Source organism: Eucyclogobius newberryi, unplaced genomic scaffold, assembly GCF_026437365.1.
Source record: "Eucyclogobius newberryi isolate DKJ021-1_F unplaced genomic scaffold, fEucNew1.0.hap1 SCAF_20, whole genome shotgun sequence".
Taxonomy (NCBI): domain Eukaryota; kingdom Metazoa; phylum Chordata; class Actinopteri; order Gobiiformes; family Gobiidae; genus Eucyclogobius; species Eucyclogobius newberryi.
The window spans coordinates 13,811,003-13,832,681 of record NW_027315835.1 but is presented as its reverse complement, the minus strand read 5'-3'; the positions used below and the strand labels follow the sequence as shown (position 1 = coordinate 13,832,681).

Here is a 21,679-nt window from a genome sequence, read left to right as displayed (position 1 = left end):
AGGGGTTATAACATTACAAATAGGGTGTGCAATATTGTAAATGATTGATATATGCAAGAAAAACTGTGTTACCGATATTATTATAATATTTTAATATGCTATAATTTTTTAACAATTATTTTAATATTTGACAAGTCAAATCATTATTTCTATTGTACGCTGAGACTTTTAAAATACATTTTTAACCAAATAAAGTTTGAAATATACAGACTGGGCTTCGAGAATATATTTTAAAATAAAGTACTATTTTTATATCATAATGTAGTTTTTTTTTTTTCTGTAAATGGTGTGTCGTATGCGTTTTATAGTCAGTATATTCCAGATAAAAAAATACTATTATCAACATACAACTATCGACGAAACACAATTAGTCGATTGATTGTAGCCGTTAACAATTTATATCAAACGAAAACCAAGACTAAATCAAACCAATTTAGACTAAATAAGGAAAAATCATTATACTAAAATATTTTCATTTCTGTTTTCTGTTAAATGAGAAGCCCAGTACAAAAGTATAACCAGTTTCATGACACAGGCTTGCTTAAAAGTAGTTTGCTTTTTCCTTAGATAACAACTTAAAATGCTAATTGTTATCTATAATATAAAGGCAAGGATTAAACACACTCAACAATGACTTTTAACTGCTTTGACATAAGATTTTTGCAGGGCAGGCTATAGGAAACACTAAATGGGTACAGTACAATACTGGCTTCAGAACTGTAAAAACCTCACGAACTATAAGCCGCTACTTTTTTCACAAACTTTGAACCCTGCACCTATACAACGATACGGCTAATTTATAGATTTTTACGAGCTAACGGCCTCTAGGGGCGCTCTAGCAGGAAGTACAAGCGCAGGAGTAGAGCCAGACTTGGAAGACAGAAACAGTTAAATCAGTTCAGACAAAGAAATCAAGGAATGAGAGAACGTGTTCTCTGTATGCTAAGCTTCAAAATGCGCTATGCTACAGGCGCGCTAATAGTCTGAATTTTACAGTAGTTTGTGGGCGACTGATCGACAGCATGAGAAGAAGCTGAAACACATAAATAGCAAAATAATAAAAAATATTAAATATTACCTTTTTGAAAGTAAAGTACAATAATCAATGGAGAAAATGGCATGCTGGCCCCCTGCTGAGCATAATACATTTCAATTAATCATCTAGCAGCAATTAAAAAAAAAAAAAAAAATTGGTGGAAGGAACCCAAGCTTAGGGTAGAACAATTGCTCTACATTGTGACCCATGTATTCAATAATAACAGTCCTGCAGTGGTCAGAGCTATCACACTTGTTGCCTAAAAAAATCCTCACCATCACAATTGACTCAAAGTGCGAAAAGGTGGAGATAAAAACGGTCTTCTCAAAGTTAAGCGAGAGATGAGCATTGAAGCACGAGTGATGCCTGCTTTACTCCAATTCCAGAAAACAAATAAATTGGACACAAAAACAGTAGTTCCCTGGATGAGGTGAACCAGGGACCTAGGCCAGGGACAGGACTGACACAGAGGGAGGTGGTTGTGTGAGGGGTGAGGGAAGGGAGAAGGGGTGCTGATGCCAGTCTGAACAAATTGCAAGGTAAAAGGAATATGTTTAAATGTAGCGGATGGAGTAACAGAAGCAGCAACATGGAGATCAGAGAGGGCTGGACCCACTGGGAGTGATCTGCTCCTCCCGGGACAGAAAATACGAGCAGAGCTGGGGCTGCAGTGATGAGTTCAGCTGTAAAGGCGAAATAAAATGACACGTAAAATAGGGCAGTTTTGTCCTCTAAAATATAGTTTTGTTGTACGCGTTATAATTAATACTTGAAGCGAGTTGATTTCTTTAAATGCTTTTCAGATGTAACATTCAATTTCACAGTTGCAGATTGTAAACTGGAATAGAAAAGTAAAGTACAATTATCTATCGCCATGGTGTTTGTTATATAAAATCATACAAATGGGAGTCCTTATTTTGAAATTGTCAGTCTTGATGAGCGTGTTGCAAATTACGGCTTCGACTGGTCCTGGGTCGGGCTGCACTGATCTCTTAATCAGTGTCCAGAGTGCTGAGCTCTTCTGAAGACAGGCCGTCCTGCCGCTGCCCGTCACTCCACTGCCATGAATATGGAGCCGTTCTGTGGCTGGGAGCTTGCTTATGTTTTCTGTCTGATATCTAGGCCCTATTCCCATTTCAAAGAGAGGTCCACCCGGGGCCTTGACTTTTTGATCTGCCTGGCGACTGAGTCGACCACCTGCATGTGGGATCAGCTGCCAGCACGCAGACAACCCCTCAGCTTCAAAATATACATCCTCCCCCTTCGTCCCGTGCTTCATTGCCCTTCACGCTGCCCCCTCCCTCCTCACGGCCGCCCCAGCCCCAGTGGTCCTAACTGGGTCTGGAGCTGCATCCCATTTCCAGTCGTTGGACCGCAAAGGCTGCAATGCTTGAGATGTTCAGCGGAGAGCAGAAAGAGAGCCACAGCAAGAGCAGGCTGTGTTTAAGACTGACTGTGCCCAGTCAGAAACACAGACCTGTGGCCTTTGACAACTGTTTGGTGAGGAGGAACTTACTCCAGTAACTGATCAGCTGTTTATTATTGCTTGACATATCAGACACTAGCCACTGCAGTTGGGGATACTCCGTAATCTGCCAAGCATTTGGCCACATCTAAACTTACCTAAAAAGTTAATCTTAATGTTAATTAGGTTGCTCCAATCAATACTAATTTTGTATTCAACTGCACCTATCCGGTCAAGATTTAGTGCTTTATTGCTGCTGATTAATTCACAAACTCTACAAAAACTGAATAAAAAAACACAGCAGAGGAAAGTGGTGCTACATTATCGAGCAAGTTAATCATAAAGGAATTAAATGACTGTAGTTCAAATGAGATCATACATGAATACCATATAAGACAGTGCTGGTGTCTCAGTGGGTTTGCTGTTGCTGTCATCGTATAATTAAAACCCAGAGGATTTTCACACTACTGAATTAAAAATTAACCAGCGACGGACCAGCTCACACACCAGACCACGTGCAACTGAAGAAATACTGAAGATATTTGACAAAGACATACAAGATCTTCATTTTCACAGCAAACCAAACTGTTTCTTTTGCTAATTATCTTGGATGGCATTGATGAGTTTCACAATCAGATCTGTAGAGATACTCATTTTGAAACAAAGCAACAGTTATTTCAGGTGTGTTTCTTCCCAACAGAGAGAGTCGTTCACAAAGTCGCCCAGTTAATTGGCTTTCTTGAACCATGACAGCTAGCTAATGAGTGTCTAATTGTTTCTCAGCTGGGCTCATGTCCGGCCGAGCAGAATGGGTTAAAACTGAACTACACCAAGAATACTAAATGTCAGCATGTTAATATTACATCCAGCTCAACTGAAAGGTCGAGGTGAAATGACCTCATGGTAACTGTGCTCATCTATCCGTAGTGTTCGTTTTAAAACTATCAAGCGTGAACATTTCAGAGCAGATTCTTGATTATCAACTCATAACTTCGGAGCAGAACGCAAACTGTAACTCACTTGTGCAGTTGATTTTTCCCTTGCAACCTTTCTTCTATTGATACAGGAGAAACTCACCTCCACCATAACTTGCAGAGACACAAATTATTGAGTTCATGTGACATCACAATCACCTGAAGAGCCCATAGTTTGAAATTGATCAGGAGCACAGGCCAGAATTTGCCTGAAAACATTTAGCCTCATAAAACAAAAACTGGCACAAGTTCCATGTCTTCTTTGTCAGCACAACTAAACTTTGTGGTGTATGTTCTATTATTAGTATATAAAGTGGTAGGATTATTATTATTATTATTATTCAAACACACAAACATGGTTGATGATTGTCCACCAGATCAATAAGGAGACCTTCGCCATATGAGGATTTTAATTTTGGTAATTTCTTTTAAAAATGCGTGTCAATACAGGCCCTTCATTTAAATGATGACATAACTCTACAATCTTTCAAACACTGGTATAGATATAGAGATTTATATATTTGTCATCTATGGGTTTTATTAATTACCACCTTGCCACAGCAATTAACCATTCAACACAAAATATGATCAAATGCACCCAAAATGTTGCTTATAAATTGGATGTTGGAACCCATGAAGAGCTGAGATATTTCTGGGAAGAACAAACTGAAGTGGACTGATATGAAAGTCCAACTTTTGAAGGTTCAGAATCGTACAGCTTGTGACGTTATAGATATATAGACAAATTGACTTTGTTTTGATGGTGAATCTATCATATGTATCCTTACAGCAATGTCTATTCATGCAAAGATCTATAAATACATTAAAACAAATTGAAGATGACAAATCTCCGCCCACAAATTTCCACAAGAGAGCAGTATAACAACATACACAATTACTCAAACAGCACACAATTAATCAATAGGCGGAACAACTTGAAGGGGCATGTAATGAAACGAATGACCAAAATGATGAAAAATGGCCTAAAACGGGGCTCAGAGTAAGACATCAGCAAACCTTCCCAAACTCTCTCTCTTTTCTGTGCTTAAACAACTTCAGATTTGACATTTCCAGCCCACGACCCAACAACAAAACACTTTTCTTTTATTCAAATGGAAAGAAGTGGAAAAGAAAAGTGCTCTTGGTTGTGTGTGTGTGTGTTTAGTGGGGGTATACTATGCTTCTCCTGTCAAGCAGAAAGCAAAAAGGACCCCCCTCCCCACTTTTGGAAACCCCTCATAAATCCTGATTTGAGCCAGAGAGGTACGGCGTTTGGATATAGTGGCGAGGGGAGTGTCGGGGCAGGCCGTTTTAAAATGCTACGTCTGATTAAGCCTTCCCATTAGGTGACAGCTGAACTTTAACATTAATATGATAATATTGAAATAAGAGTGTGTTATTTACTGGGGACGGGGTGAGGAGGGGGGGTGCGGGACAGTGATGAATGGGCCCCGGACAGCTCGGGATGACATGCCGGGCTCGTAATCAGACTTGACAAAATGGGAGACATATGCAGAAATATTGGTTACAGTCGGCATCACAGCCCTCCTCTGGCCCGATACCCTTCTCAAGTAACGGCCGTCCAACCCGCAAATTGTCCCCGTGCACTCAAGCATCGATTTCAATTGGCACTTCCTTCCAGGCCCTGGGATTTTTACATTTACTCTGTGTCATTTACATATTACTCTTAATCAAAATCCACAGTGGGCGACAAGGAAGGAGGGAAAACATAATAATGAAAAGACAAGAAAGAGAAAGAGGAGAGACGAAAGCGTGGCGTCACGGTTCAGGGGCAGGCTCACAGGGACTTTATGAAATGGAGATGTGACAAGATATTACAGAGTGCAGCATGTGTTTGAGGACGGCTGGATAACATAATGCTGCAGCTATTGAAATTTCCTGGCGACTTTCTCTCTTGCTTTTTGTGTGTGAACTTCCAAAACAAAGGCTGAGGCACAAAGGCTGAGCGAGAGGAGACAAATAATGTGCTTTTCCAGCGTCTATCTGTCCAAATTTTACTGGTGTAATCAACCGAGAGTATTGACATTGTGGAGCGAGTGTCCTGCACAAGAAAATAAGTATCAGTATTGTATTAAGATGTCAAAGTTATAAAACCAAGCATCTAATGAGTGCAAGTGTCATGTTAAAATAATTAAAAAATCACCACAACATGAGTAAAGTCTCATAAGGTTTGCTGTTGCCATTTTACATATCCATAAAAAAAAGAGCACATCTTAATTATGTGGATCTGTTTACTGTCAGACTACACTTAGGGCCTCATTTATCAATCCAGGCGCTAAACTGCAATAAACTGTAAAAATGAAGGTTAACCAGCGCTGGTTTATCGGGGAGAAGTTTGGGCTTTGAGGCGGGATGACGGATCACGGCGATACACGCAGGAAGACGTGCGCACCTGTTACACCCCGATTAGACCCGGCTAATCCGCTTTTTAGGATTTTAAATATGTGGAGCAGACACATGAAAGACGACTTTGATGGACCGCTGTTGTGAAACGTTCTGGTTCAGGTCTACAGTGTCACAGGTGAAGAGTTTTATTTTTTACTACAGCTGCTTTGAAAACAACACATTTCTTTGGAAGTGGGTCCTTTTAAAGCTCTCAAAATCACAATAAAATTCTCTATTGCTGCAAAATTGCAGCAGGTATCCTGTGCAAAAAGGATACTACCACGATTGTAGTTGTGATAAATCAATGCATCATTGTAGTTCCACCGCCTCAGATTTTGCGCTTGTTGGTGAAAATGCGCCGTTTCTTTAGTGACTATGTAAGATGCAAAAGTCAAATTCTTTCAGCTTTAGCTCCCCTTTTAGCTTATAGAGGTTTGGCACATAAGCAAACACACCCTTCAGCTACCAAAAGCCCAAGCGCCATATTTGGCGTCTGAAAAGCTAGATTCATTGAGCGCTGCTTTAAATTCCTATTGGATTATTTGAGCAACTTCCACAAGAAACTACGTATGTCCTACAGTGTTAAAATGGAAGAAGTTTGCATAAAAGACATGCAGACGTGTGTGATCCAAACAACGGAAGAGGAGAAAGTGGCTCCCTACCTGACTCTTACCTTCTGAGCATGCTAGTCAGGATGCGAGAACTCTTCCCCAGGTTGGCATCCGTTTCTCTCAGCTGGAACAAAAGCACAGAAACAAGTCCTTACTATGAATCTTAAACAAATCATTATTTTTTAAAAGGACATATTATTTATTTTTCAAACCGCAATTAAACTCAACACCTCTAAGGCACTGATTTACACTGTCCTCTAGTCACTCTTTGAATAGACCTATTCTGTTTCATGGTCTCGTCAGTAACCAATGCCTGCTTTATTCAAGTAATGACTTTTGACACTTCTACACAAAGCCAAACCTCGGAAACAGGAGTGCCAAGGTCCTTCCCTCTGGCGTCCATTACAAGCTCAGGGAGTCCTTGAAGGAGCACTTGGAATAAGCATTGCACCTATTCAAAGCTAATGTTGGATCTTGGGGTATTTTCTTTTCTAATATTCTCTCTCTCTTTTGCTCTCTGCTTTCACTTGTGCCTTGAGGAGGAAAAGTGCTGACGATGCGTGGAGCAAGATGCAATAGACGTCTACCTGTAGTCGCATTTTTCAGGGAATGATGTGAGTTTGGGCAAAGAAAGTTTCCCTCTGGAGTCAGCAAGGACTTCACTTGTGCTCATCACTGCCATAGAAGTGTTAATGATGTCACTTAATAAACAGCTGAAAATCAGACCACTAAGTTATTGTTTTTTAGGTTCTAGCTTTGAAAAGTACAATTTTGTAAAGGGCCCTTCTGACATTAGCACTGGGTACAAAGACAAATAACCTCTCTGCAATGGAAAACCTGTATTAGTAAAATTGTAATTGTTTATTATCAAAGAGCTGGGTCCTGAAACAGAATTATCAAACTGAATTTATGAATCCGTTTTATGGTTCTAGATATCTAGACAAATTAAGTTATTGCTTTTGGTTATGGTAAAAAAAATATATAGATAACTATTTTGATTAGTTGAATGGATTGCGAAAGGGCCATCAATATGACATTTTTAATAAACTAAACTAAGCTCCTTGAGGTCATCCTGATGGAGTATATATAGAAACATATGTTTTCATCAAATACTAGAAGACAATGCAAGAATAACACATATCTAAACATGTACAGAGTCATAAAACCTCTTCTCTCAGCACATGGCATGTTTTGGTGTCTGGGTATAGTTCAGATAATGCTTAGTCGATTAGTTCCTCATTTTTCAAGTTGTGATTAATCCATGATGTAGTTTCAGCCCTAGACAATACTAGAGAATACAACAGAAATATCTTGAAAGTTTTACTGTTAAGTTCAGAGCTGTAAAATCACGTCTCACGTGTAAATTCCCACTCCACTACTGTACACTGCCACTTCAGTCTTCCTCTCCGTTCCACCTCACTCTCCTGCCTTCTTTCCCTCTGGCGGTGGGCGCTGCAGTACCTGCAGTACCACAGGTTGCGAGAGCCAAAGATCCATGTGGTCCGGGGCGAGGAGGTGGGGGTCCCGGGGTTTGGGCCCTCTGGCAAAGACAACAAGTCCTGCAGAGGAGGCCTGATGTCGGCCTCTGCTCACAGATCTGTCCCCCAGACACTTTGCCCAAAATACATCCCTCTGAATCATTCAGTCTTTTCATTTGCCTCTCTGCTCGCCTCGACGCGCCAACCGCCTGCTTAACCTAAAAAGAGATGCGACTGGAGAGGGAGCCATTCAAGTGGGATATAAGATTAATGTGTCGTGTGTTAATGAATACAAAATAAAAACAATTAATAAAGATCTTGCAGTGTTATTTTAATGCATGTTCAAAAGTTCTACGGAGACACTGAAGATCTTACACCAAACAATTATGTCTCAATATTGCAATAAGGTCAAATCATGGAACATGTATTACTTTCTTCTTTTTTTACTGCAGTAGTTCAAACCTGAAGATAAATTGAGAGCGATATGTTTATGGAGGAATCAAAGTAAAACTGAGCTAAAACTTGCTACAGTAAGACACTAAACTTCATGCTTAACTTACTATCTGCAGTTTTTGTTTATCTATGTTTGGAATGTATTTTGTTGTTAGTTATTGACATACAAAGAGAGGTTCAGTTAGTTAATAAAATTTAAACTGAATCAAGATTAAAATGTCAAACGGTCAACGATCAGCTTGGGTTAGGGTTAGCAGTCATTCATCTGTCAGTAAAAGACGTAGTTTAGATCAGAGAGCAGACTTTGGAAGAATATTTTGTTGTGTTTTTGTTCAATTCCACTAAAACTAGAAGTCTCGGATTTATTACTGAAAATATTGTTCTTATTTCTTTTTGATGATTGTTTGTTTGTGTGCTTTTTGCCATACTGCACAGCTAAAGCTTTAGTTCAACAGTCCAGTTTGATGTGTTGCCCCAATTCATGAACTATTATCTTGTACTGTTCCACCTTAATTTACTCCGGTTTTTATCTCTGAAGCTTGACCCCTCTAAAATGTTAGTATCTTTGCGCGTCTTTAAAATTGGGATCAAGAGCCCAAAACATTAGCTCTTTAGATATGTTTGGAGATACACTACAGAAGTCCTCTCAGTTCACACAGCTCACAGAAAAGTGCTTTGACCCCGTAAAACTGTGTCTAACTGTGTCATAAAAGCATCACAACAGGGCAGACTCCCGCTGAGCTCCACTCCTGTGTCTCTGCTGTGTGTGTACAAAGAACACTATCGGAACTTACTGCAGTTTCAGACTCTTACCTCTCTCTCTATACATAAGGTTTTCTTTACATGGCTTAAAGTTCATATGAAGGTTAAGAATAGTCTTAACTAAAAATGTACGGTAGATGGCATAATTATATTTCATATTTACATAAAAATGATATATTGTTTTGCTAGTTTAATACTAATTAGGTTTATAATTTGACTTCCTGGTTGGAGAAGGTGATTCAAATGTGACAAAAGTAAGTCTAATTTACACAATATTTTTCATTTTTCAACATCCAAAATAAAAACAAAAAACATGCTTTTTATTTTATTTTTTTTGGCTCGAAAAATAACATACAGGGGTTTCTTTAAACTGGTGGATAAAATGTGTTCCTTGTGTAAATTATCCCTGTATTTTATATGGTATTGTGTGTATTGAGTTCAGTTCAATTTTCTGTACATTTATCTTAAATATATGTTTTTTGTCAACATTTCTTAGCAAACTGTCACTGGTGTAAAACCAAACCAAGAAATAAATTAGAAAAAGATGAACCCTTGTCCTTTTAAGCCCATTTCCTTCCCTCTAAGCTCATACGTGTGTGCCTAGAAGACTCCAGGGAAAAAGAGGAAAGGCAACAGCGTCTTGTCTGACGACTCACCGCGCACCGTTTTGAAAGGAGACGTTTGATTTGCTTTGAAATCGCCCACTGCCATGTTGCGATCTTTAAGCATTCTGCGTGGAACCCCATCCTCTCTCCTGTCTCTGTCCACCTGTCTGTCTGTCTGTCTGTCCGGGACATCAGCGCGGAGGGGGCAGCGGTCAGGGTTTGGGGGAGGCGAATAGTAAAACTGTAAACTGGGAAGGACTGCTGAGAAGAGAAGTTGACTCCAGATGAAGACATTGTGGTGGTGGTGGTAGTGAAAGGCGTAGGATGATTTCATTTCTGAATCATTCTCTCGAAATAATAACACGCCTGCATAAATAACATTTTGCTGACACATATTTGTTTGTGTGAGGACGCCCATTGGCTGCGTATACACCGAGCGCAGAGTTGCATTTTAGAGAGCGCATTTTAGCACCTGGCTGGTCTGTCAGACACTTGTGAGCAGAGCTGGACAGGTGGTTGTGGTTACTCACCCGCTCTCTGGCTCTCTGGATCTTCTCACGGTCGCTGTGCAGGTTACCCAAGATCTCCTGACCCACTTGTTCTGGAACACACAGGACATTTGGAGATGCTTAACATTCAGTCTTTTAGAGGCACATTTTATTTCAGGGTTTTAAGCAGGAGTGAGTAGAGTAGCCAAAAGAGTAACGTTTACAACTAAATCATATTAATCAAGTTGAGTAAAAAGTAGGTTCTGACATAAATGTATTTGAAATCTTACAAAACATCAAATGCACAAATGCAAAAAAAAATATTTACTCAAGTAAGAGTAGGGATGTCACAATATACAATTTTAGTGTTACGATGATTGGGGAAAAATACATCACAATTTAAAAATGATTCACGATTATTTAGACCGTGACCAAACTAAAGTGAAATCTTGAATTTTCTTTCAGTTCAATGGTCTAATATGTTACTGTTCCCCACGTTTGTGACCAGCTTTACAAAAGTTAACTTTATGAAAGACAAAGTAAAGTTAGAGCTGACAAAAACAGCCGGATAAAAAAGTTCTTTACATTTACCGGTAAGTCTATTTTTTGGGCTGTATATTGACCCAAAAATATTTAATTTTGCTTCTGGTCATGATTGGTCACGATTATCATTTTTCAGTCATATTGTGACCTCAACAACCACGATTAATCATGACATCCCTAAGTAGGAGTGCTGTCACCAAATTACTCAAGAGTAAATGTAACCAAGTACTACCCAGCTCTGGTTTTAAGAGAAGATAAAAAAAAAAAAAAAAACTTTATTAGAGTCAAATGATCTTAGTCCTTCTGCCATAGTAAGAACAGGTATTGAATATGTATAATTTGCATTGAGTAAGATACTACGAATGAATCACTATTTTTATATTCTATACAATACGATGTTTAAAAAAAAATATACAAAATCATCATAAGCTCACATAAGCAGAGTGGGATATGTATGTTAAGTGTTTTGCCCAATAACAATGAACAGTGTAGCAGACCCAGTAGTAGTCTGTTCCACCTCTAAAATACCATTTTCTGTTTCTTCTACGTCGTGTCAATTTGCAGCCCTTTGTTCCCTAGCGGCACAGTCGACTCACATCAGTGACAGTTAGCGCTACACCAGAGTTAACCACTTCTTGAAGCTTCTCAAAATTGGTGAAATAAATAGCCACAAAACAGCTGCACCTTTGGACCGGCTTCCTGTGGCGTCCCTTCAACCGATGCAATATTCATTAAGTCACTCTTTTTAAACACACTCGTCAGTTGAAGCTGTAAACACATTAGAAAACATAGCAGCCCTGACAAGCTCATCACTGGTCTCTGTCAATTTGCTGTCCCTTGGGTTGGGAGACAAAACAAAAAATAACTCCCAAGTAAAAATACAGTTATCAGAGCTTTTAAAAATGAGGGATGCACAGATTGAATTGGGTAGGAAAAAAAAACAAAAGAAACCAAGTGAAGAATCTTTACATGGATCAAAGACGGGCTTTCAAGCACCAAACAAATCCGAAATAAACAACGCGCGGGCTGACTGTATTACACTACACAGGTGCCGCACACCAAAGGCCCACGTGCTGAGCGTCTGTTCAGGAGGCTCCAGCTGCAGCTGAACAAGAGAGAGACGGGACAGGAACGGAGCAGGAAGTACAAAAGGTGGCACCAGTGTCAAATGAACTACTGTACGCTGCTGCATTTATAGCTCAAATTCATAATAAAGGGAAGACTGAAAATATAAATAATGTTTCAAAAGCTCATAAAAATGTGAAAGCAATTAGACCATAACAATTTTATTGGTTGTATGTTATTTTGTAAGTTTATTGTATGTTATTTCTAGCATGTTATTTCAATAACGAGAAGACAGACATTGTCTAGAACATATTAAATGATGCAATTCTTATATTTTATTTGTATGAATCGTCAGTATTTTCTGAACTTACTGAACCGCATATTATACAATAAGAACTTAAAATAAGGTTGAAGAAATATGCAAAAGATTTTAGTGAGCAACACTTAATATATATAAGCAATATAAAATGTATTATTTGAATTAATGTTGTTACTCAATCTAATAATTGCATTAGGTGTGGCAAATATTGACAAAAACGACCCTGATGATGATTGTCAAGTGGCATTCCATCAGAAATGTGCTAAACTGTGCCTGTAAAGGTCCAGCTGGAAATAAGCAAAATGTGTGTAAAGTAAATGATCTGGAAAGGCAGGGAGGCAGCATTGGCATTGTGTCCTTAGGCAAGACACCCACATTGCCAAGTATAGAAGGAATGAATAATGCAATATAAAGTACTTTGGGAATCTTGAAAAGTTCTATATAAGATCACTTATAGGAAGTCTGTTTTTCAGACTTCCTATAAGTGATCTGTTCTTCTGTATCTACCTCTGTATCTAACTGCGTTGCACCAATGAAATTTCCCCATGTGGGACAATAAAGGATTATCTTATCTTATCTTATCTTATAAATCCAGTGAACAATTACTAAATGTTACCACAAAAGTGCAGAATTATTATTTTATTTTATTATTATTTTTTTTTAAATCATTTTTTGAACATATCTCCCCCATAAAAAGCTTTGAATTGTATTACTTTGACATCATTTTGACATCTCATGGTTCCCCCGTTTTCAATATTTGCAGTATACATCACTCAACAATGTAATTAGAAAGTATGTTCGACTATTATGTTCTAGTTTCAACACCATGTCTTGTTCCTCTTGCTCTCATTATTTCCTCATCTTCGCCTGCGACGTATGAAGGATCCCCAGATTAGAGAGTGCAGTCAGACAGTAACATGTGACAAATAGGGCAGATTAAAGGACTGAGAGTAGGTATTAATAACAGTAAGAAACACCCCTGCAGACCCCCGCTGCTCACCGCACGCTCAGTGAGAGGAGACGTGGCATCTCATGTTAAACAGACAAATAAACGCGTCTATCCGTCTCTGTCAGAGCAGGCCTTTCTTTTAAATAAATGACTGTGACAAGCGCTGGAGCAGCACACGGTTTTTGATGGGGAGTGCATTATTGGAAAGGTTTGTAAAAAGGTGAAAACATGGATGAGGAGTGGAGAAAATACTGCTATCCTACACCAAACGCTGATGGATGGTGAGGAGAGTAAGTTCTCTTAAGGACAGGCAAGTCGTTTTCAATAAAGAAACGATCACTACTTGCAAGTTGTAATATTGACAAAAGAATGGCTGGCTAGATAAGACTAATTAAAGTGAGCACAAACAGGATAGGGATGGTCAGATATGGATTTTTTGAGCTGATACCAATATCCGATATTTAGTTTACTGCTGTTGTCAGTGTATGTAATATATTAACCAATATTTCAATCTTAATACCAAACGAAAGGGCCACAAATCGATTTTAAGTTGGAGTAAAGTTCACAAATGATCTTTTTACTAATAAATAATAACAACTAACGGAATGTATTGGATGATTGTGTAAACAAACGATATCATTGCATTTTATATTTTGAAGATTTTTGGTCCATAGGCTTTATTAGACAGGAAAGATAGCGTGAATTGTGGGATGAGAGAGAAGGGAGGACATGCAGCAAAGCCTGGCATATGTGTGCTGAGTCTTAACCACTCGACCACCGGGCAGCACGGCCTGACTGCTCTATTTAAATTGTTCTGTTATTAATCATTAGTCTGTTAAAAATAATTGAAACCAAATATTGACACATTTTCTCGACATCGGCCGTATACATCTTAACTGCATTACAGGGCAAGAAAAAAAAGTATTTAAAGTAACATAATTTTTTGTATTCTATGGCCTCTTCAACTACTGCCAACAACATGTATTCAGATAAAACATTTAAAATATAAAGATTGTGATATCATAAGCTCTACATACTGTAATACTGTTATATGCTCATTTGTCATTTGTCACTAAACTCAAAAAACAACAAAAATATAGCCATCACCATTTAAAGCAGACAACTAAAAGCAGCAGTAACATTTTACAAATGGCTTTTATAATGGCGCCCAAAAAGTGAAGGGAACAAATAGTTTCTTGGAGGCAAACTTTGGTGACGGCTTGTTAAGATGAATATTTTGCTTGGTCGTGCGGTCATTAGGGTCCATGTATGTTGAACAAAGTCTGGTGTCATTCCCCGCCCCGCTCCGGACCATCAGCGCCTCAACTCCCCACGGACTTGTGCTGCATTTATTGTCTTTATTATACATCCTCCCGACATTACTCATTGTTTGGCACGTATCTGCATTTCCATTCATCTTGTTTAAGCTGTGCTTTTCACTGGGGTGTGGAAAACTTTATTAGGTCTTTATTAGGAAAGAAAACGTGTTGAGTCCTACATTAGAAACAAAAACAAAAGGCCTTTATGTGTGATTGAAACAGTGGAATGTAGTGAAGTGAAAAATATTCATATGATTTCATGATTAAAACACTGTAATTAGCAGCGGGTTAATATGAGCCACATTTTCAAACTGCTAAATCCCATTGATAAAGATGATGTCGGAGCAGAAATAATTAACTGTTAATGCTCTGACTTGTTGCTCGTTAGGGTGTGAAATATTCCCCTCCAGTTTAAACGCCTATTAACAATTAAAATCAGGCTGGCCCCGAGGCCTTGCTCTGACTCACTGGTTAAAGATTGCCGTCCCCAAAGGTCCATTTAACAAGCCCATTATTTCATTATATTAGACTCACACCAGATCTACACAGGCTCTGCTCAACTTCTGCTGCCAATGTACAAACGTGTCAGGATAGAGATTTACATTACACACCTTGATTAGAATTAATTCAATGTTAATTCAAAACTCTTTAATAACGGCTACAATAGTGGCTCAATGTTCAAAACTAAAGCCAGTTCTTGGACTTAGTAAATAGAGTTCAAACAGGAAAATTAATCTAAGGATCTAAGAGTAATCAATTGTATAACTATAAATCTTGAAACGGCACAATTAAATAATACGAGCTTGTGTGAATTGATAACTCCAAAATGTATAAGTAAAGGATCCTGACTACTCAAAACTGATGACAAAAAAGGCAGGTCATTATGTATATCATTATTATACATAGTCATTATGCAAATTTAAAGACAAATAAAAAAAAATCCTACCAACTCTGAGAATGTAATTTACTGTGGCAGCCATGACTCCACACTATCATCTTGACAGGAGCAAACAGACACGGATAGAACATGCAAACTCCAGTACTTCCCACTACGCCACCGTCCACAATAATCCGATACACCACAAATGAAGAAACGCCAGTTACTGCTCGCCCTTGTCAAATGCCCTGATCAATACACATACAGTAAGTCGTCATTCATAATTAAGTGAAACTTTAGACTTCATATAGTGCCCAGTGTGGCCAGGGACAACACTACCCAGGAAGTAGACAATGCCTTTTTCAGTATAAAATCACCTCAACCTTCAACTTTCTCTACATTTAATTGGACACATCATGCATTTTACACAAGCTGTGTCGGGGCAGCTACAAACCGTCCGAGACCTTTTCCCTTCTTCTCCTATGTCCGCTTTATTCTGCTTTTTATTTTCCTGTGTCTGTCCCTGGAGCTGAAAGGGAACACGGCCTGGCTGCGGTGTGCTCTGAGGCCCTGTCCTTTTCATTAAGCACTTTTTGAAGGTTACCACACACACTTGTATCTTCAACAAACAGCAAGCAAAAACTCCAGGGAAAACTATGGGAAGTTAGCTGGAGCATTAGCTTTCTCTCTCCGCACTGCGCAGCATATGTCAGCAACTCTCTGGTGAATAAAGTTGCCAATCTTTGTACACTTCTGGAGGAGTTATTCTTTTTTTTTCCAAGTCTACAAGTGCCTAGTGACACACTTTCATCACCTCCATCAAAGTTGTACCCGCGCTGGGACGTATTTGTAATGCTGAGCCCACAGGCCATGAGGCTAGCTCCTTCTCCATCAGAAATAAAGAGGTGCCAACTGCTAGGTCACAAGGGGCCGAGCGTGGCATCCAGGGGCCCGCCAAGTGTTATGACAGCTTCCTTATGATAACAACCAACTGTGTCGAATGTTAATCAGGAATCTGGCAGAAAGAAAGGCTGACGCTTTGACAAAAAGAGTTGCATTAGCCCGAAAAGTGAAATTCTGTGCAACCTGTGTTATATATTGAAAGACTACACTGTACTGCAAAGTTATTACAATTAGCATAAAAATATATTCCATGTTTTATGTATTACATTCATATCTTATGTAACAGGGAACACAATTTGGTAATATCTGTCATCTATTTAAATTGTATTTCTAATGAATTGATTCCACCAACAGAAAAATTTTGAAAATTAAACAGGTTTTTAAACTATTCGTGAACTTTAGAATGATGAGAAATTGGGACCGTTGCCATAGCAATTAACCATTTAAAACCAAAAAACAATATATTTTGAAAGGTAAACAGGAAGCTGAAACCCACGAATAGAAAAACAGTAGAATACATGTGTGGTATTTGATTTCTGAATGTACTTTCTATATAACGAAGGCATAAAGTACCTCAATGTATCAAATCAGCCATTTACTCAAACAAATTACCCCAAATATTATATGCCATTAGCACAATAAAAAGAGCAGCAAACAGCAATAAATTCACTTTAATTGGCTAGATGTTAATTTGTCTAATGTTTAGGAAGTTAAAGGTGCACTATGTAACTTTTCTGGAGGGGAATCCGCCACATGCTGGTATCCAAGGAGATGTTATTGTTTTGCCTGGAATTTCCCACAATACAGCATTAATTATGTCCACAGTATATTGCATTTATTCAATTAAAGGTGTAATGCAATCTTACTGTGAGCTGGATTACCTCTCCAGAGATCTGACCTGTAACAAGGGCTGCAGTAAATTGACTAAATCATTTCTTGGTCACCCTTTGCATCGATCAGTCGGTGTGTGTGTTGCTAGCTTTGAAAACTCCTACCTCTATGACCCAACACGGACACAAACTACACGTAGAAGTTACAATAATAACTATGTATACAGAAAGGCACTGTGAAAAGGTAGATCAAACCCATGATTTATTGACCATTAGGCACACTATGTACCTTTTTACATAATTCCATGAAAATAAAACCATACGCCGGAGCATTCGCCGTGCAGATAGAACATTTTAATGGAATATTACAGCTAAAAGAGAATTTCAATGGAAAGAAGCAGGAGGAGCGTTAAATGATGATATCTCCAGTTAGGAACTCAATCGACCAATTCATCAAATAAACTTCAAAAGGACTACAGCCCTGTCAGCTTACAGGCATCTCCATGAAGAAAAGCAAATGCCGGTCCCCCCACCAGAGTGTTACATAAATGCACCTTTAATATTATGTCGTTGTGAGCAGCAGTTGAAATAAACACACACAATGTCTTACTGGAACCATCAGGATTTGTTTCCAGGTGAAGTGCAGAGGCCACGTTTCAGCAGCTTGGCCTTCATCACGTTAAATCTCAAGTCCTGCCGTTTCATGTGCGAGGTGGTACAACTCCACCCCGTCCTGCTCCGTCCCGGCTCTTGCATGTATGAGCGGCACTGGGCAGTCAGGCCACATTTCTGGGCCCTTTCTTCACCGCTCCAAGCCTGTGTATTATTCATCGCCTGCGCCCTGACCCCGCAGAGCTCCTGTTCTGACAAATCACTTCTGATTAAGACAGATCTCCGTTCGTCGGCCACTCAACTCGCCCTATTCATCATTCCGCCACAAAATATCCCTCCTCCTCCCGCAGCTCGTTTGCCTGTCCGTCAGACCGGAGCAAGGCGCTTAAGAAATTTCCGTTGCCGTTTTAAATAGCTGATTACAGACAATTGGAGGACGAGAGACCTAAGAGCGTCTTATGGGTGATAAAACGCCAGTGTAATGGGTATAAATGACCGGGGCGTGTAGGGGAGCAGATGGTAATAGAACTATTTGTTTAAAGCTGCAGCGGGTGGAGAGGACGAAATGCTGGATTTTGAGTTCCCCCTCCTCTTTTCGGTTCACCTTAACCTCAAAGTCAAGTTTGCACTAAAACATCGACTGTGAATTTGCCAATGGATTAAAATTGATGAGGTTTGAGAGAATGCTTATTTTTCCTCTCTCTAAATGCAAAATTACAAACACAACAAGTTCAGAGCCTTAAAAAAACCAAAAGGTCCCAAAAAAAAACCCAACACTGTTACTGGCATAAGAACCAGTTTAAAGAAAGAAGTACATATTCATGGATTTCAGGCAAGATTTGACGGCAACTGTCTCGGCAACTGTCTCTGCTGTCATAGCATGAGCGCAATTCAAATCAAAATATTGTATCTTTTGAATGGGTAAAGGTCCACAAAAAATCTTTCAAATCGGGAAAGAATAATTTTCCATGAGTATCTCTATGTTAGTTGGTGGTTTTCTTTTTCTTGCATGAATGTAATGTAGCACCTTACTTGAGTGGAAAATGAATTGAATTGCATATGGCTTTTTCATATTAGATCAAATATGTCAAACTACGTTCTAAATGAATGATCACGTTTAGAATTGATTCGAAATTATTTCCAAATATTATTTCTTCCAGGTCAGTCATCGAACTAAGAAGATGTTTTTTTTTTAAAATAATAAAACATCGTCACCAATAAACTTTATAGCAGTAATAGAAGACACTGCATTCTCTGAAACTTGTGTGCAAACGAACCTACTGTGGACAGCTATAAATCCATTGTGTTTAATAATTCTAACAAACCAGATTAAATTAACCTGAACGCCAACCCGAGGGGGGCAGAGGGCCGCGGAGCAGGGGGAGAGGAGAATAAGGGTTTCTACCAGCAAATTGCGTGGACTTAATCAGCCGGTCTTACTGAAGCATCCAAATGAAAACTAATGGACTTGGGAGCTCACTCTGATTGGCCCTGTGGGCAAGATTGTGCTGCCAGCAACGTTTCCCTCTCAGGTCTTCAATTAAAAAAAGAAAAAACTGTGAATTTCTACAGACGAGTGGTCAGCTCGTACACCTTTGCTAAGTGTAGCCCCATTGGTCAATCGTGATTCAAACACGGAGGACTTATTAAATCCAATTCCAGTGCTTGGTGAGTGTTTGCTTTGTGTTGCTTAAACTTGGTCAAATCGTAAAAAAAAATTATGAAGTACAGAATTAAAACTCATATTCGAATGAGCTAATTTGTGAATGCATTATTCATCATGCTGACATTTGTGACTCACTATTGAGAAACAGGCCCATTGTACTATGTCAAAATAATGCTATACAAATAAACACACTGGTAAAATCGAGATGGAGATTAATGCACTTTAGAAAAATCTTAAATAATGAAATTCTCATTGAGTAAAAAAAAAAAAAAAAAAGTGTGTGTGAGTGTGCCAAAATAAATTTGCTTTTTATAAATGGTAAAACAGTAATAAAGCTGAGAATAAAGAGGACACATGTTTACAGTAGCAAGTGAAAATACAAAATTAAAACATTATTTCAACTTCCTGAACTTTCAGTACTTTCAAATCAATGGCGACAAAGCTTTAATCACCTCAGTATTTTCTCAAAATCTTAAAAATGCTAAAAGGTGATCTGGATGATTCTACTTATTGGTCCATTTAAAGATAAATAAATAAACGACAAGCAAACAAAAAACTGACACAACTTAGCTTCAGTCGCATACACATACAATCCAAACTATTTGCGGTATCCATTTCACCAGCCCCTCCCAACACACACAAGGAAAAGTTTGCTAGTTTGTCGAAAATGGACTCACGGAGAGATGTATGGAAGAAGAGAGAGAAGAAAGGCGAAACTTGATGCTCATCGAGTTGGGTCTTCAACAGTTTAGGCGCTAATCATTGCATTACTGTTGATTAAAGCCTTTTCACGCCTCTCATCAGAAAGTTGACAGGCAGATCAAAGAGGCAAACACAAATTTCTTGCCATTTAATTATCTTTACAACAGCACACCTCCGGCGCCTCATCCCTGCCTATCGCCTCCAACTCACCAACGACTGCAAAAGTAGATCTAACGCGTGGCATTGGTTCATTATCCAATAAATGGCGTGTTATAGGGAGAGAGAGGGGGGGATCCTTTTCTCTCTGCATTATAGTTAGTGAAAACCTGGAGGAGGCATGCCGTTTATTAACACGTCCGAATAGGAACACCTTAATTACGTTTGTCAAAAATATCGAGGGGGGCATCAAGCTCATTTGCATGTTTTGACAGGGCCTGTTGGGAGTCTCGATGCTTTCTCTTCAGGATTATTTAGCACACTTCAACACCTACTGATGATAGCGCTAAAATGAATGAAGTGCGCTTTGTTGCAGTCAAAATCTGGTTGGTAAACATACACACGCTGTCCAGACAATCTTGATCAATGCTCTGATCACCTCTTCCATTCAAACTGACGAGCTTGCAACTGTTTCTACCCAGCTGTTCCTAGTCAAATGCTTTGGACAAGAAGAAAATTACTTTTAGAAACAATTTGGCATCAATGATACATTTTGACGATATAACAGATTGCAACTTGACTCATGATCGCATCCTATTTGAATATAAGAAAGCGCACAGACCACTCCCCCCGATCCCCCTATTAACAGCTCATAAATGAATCCTTGTTACGTTGATGGTATGTAAAAACAAGCAAAAACAAACAAATAGTCTGAGGGGACACAGGATTGTCAGCAGTGATTTGGAGACTGAGGGAGAGGAGAGAAAAAGCGGGGCATAAAAGCGAGACTTCAAACATGCGCCCGAATGCTAGACGCAGGCCATTAGATGCGCCTGCTCTGACAGGATCTGACAGTTGGAGACACTTAAAGATTATTTTCTCTCAAAACTTTGAATTCATTAATAGTCATGAGGCGAGGATGAGGACCCCCGAAAAGAGCGAAGAGAGGAGAGGCTGGGCGCGCAACAGAGCAAGTGTTACACCAATCAGAAACAAGATGGAGGACAGGAACTAGTACAGTTAGGCTAGAATAGATTAGCAATGCTATTTTGGGACATAACAAGGTCTTGTTTCGAAAGTAGGAATAACTACATGATACTTTTTTCCCCTCAAGATTATCTGGCGCGACGGTTTTATTAGACAGGACAGTTGCATGAAATGGGGAGAGAAAGAGCAAATGCTCGAGGCCGAGAATCGAACCCCCAATGTTGCGGTGGTGTGCAATTCGTTAAACCACTGCACCACATAATTCAAATCAAAAACTTCTTCTAAGCTTTTATGGTGTCAAGCTGGAATGTATAATTGTACAAGGCAATGTATATTCAAAGCTGAATAAAACGTTTATGGGTACAGAATGAAATAGACCAGAAGTCAAATCAATTATTTCTTTAGCTCATAATAAAAGTGTCAGCATTTGTAGCAGCTAGTGCCTTTTGAATAATCTCAAATATTTGTTTTAA

The 21,679-nt window shown here is 39.0% G+C and overlaps 1 protein-coding gene across 2 annotated transcripts in view; it reads right to left on the bottom strand.

Moving 5' to 3' along the window:
* Positions 1-6,542: 6,542 nt before the first annotated feature.
* Positions 6,543-21,679, bottom strand: part of vti1a (vesicle transport through interaction with t-SNAREs 1A) — a 74,483-nt gene continuing 59,346 nt past the window's right edge. For both annotated transcript variants that reach the window (XM_072456675.1, XM_072456676.1), the window contains 2 exons: positions 10,321-10,391; positions 6,543-6,616 (listed from right to left, as the gene is read on the bottom strand). In XM_072456675.1, coding sequence (XP_072312776.1) covers positions 6,551-6,616; positions 10,321-10,391 — 137 coding nt within the window. In that variant the 3' untranslated portion in view covers positions 6,543-6,550. The remainder of the gene's footprint in view (positions 6,617-10,320; positions 10,392-21,679) is intronic.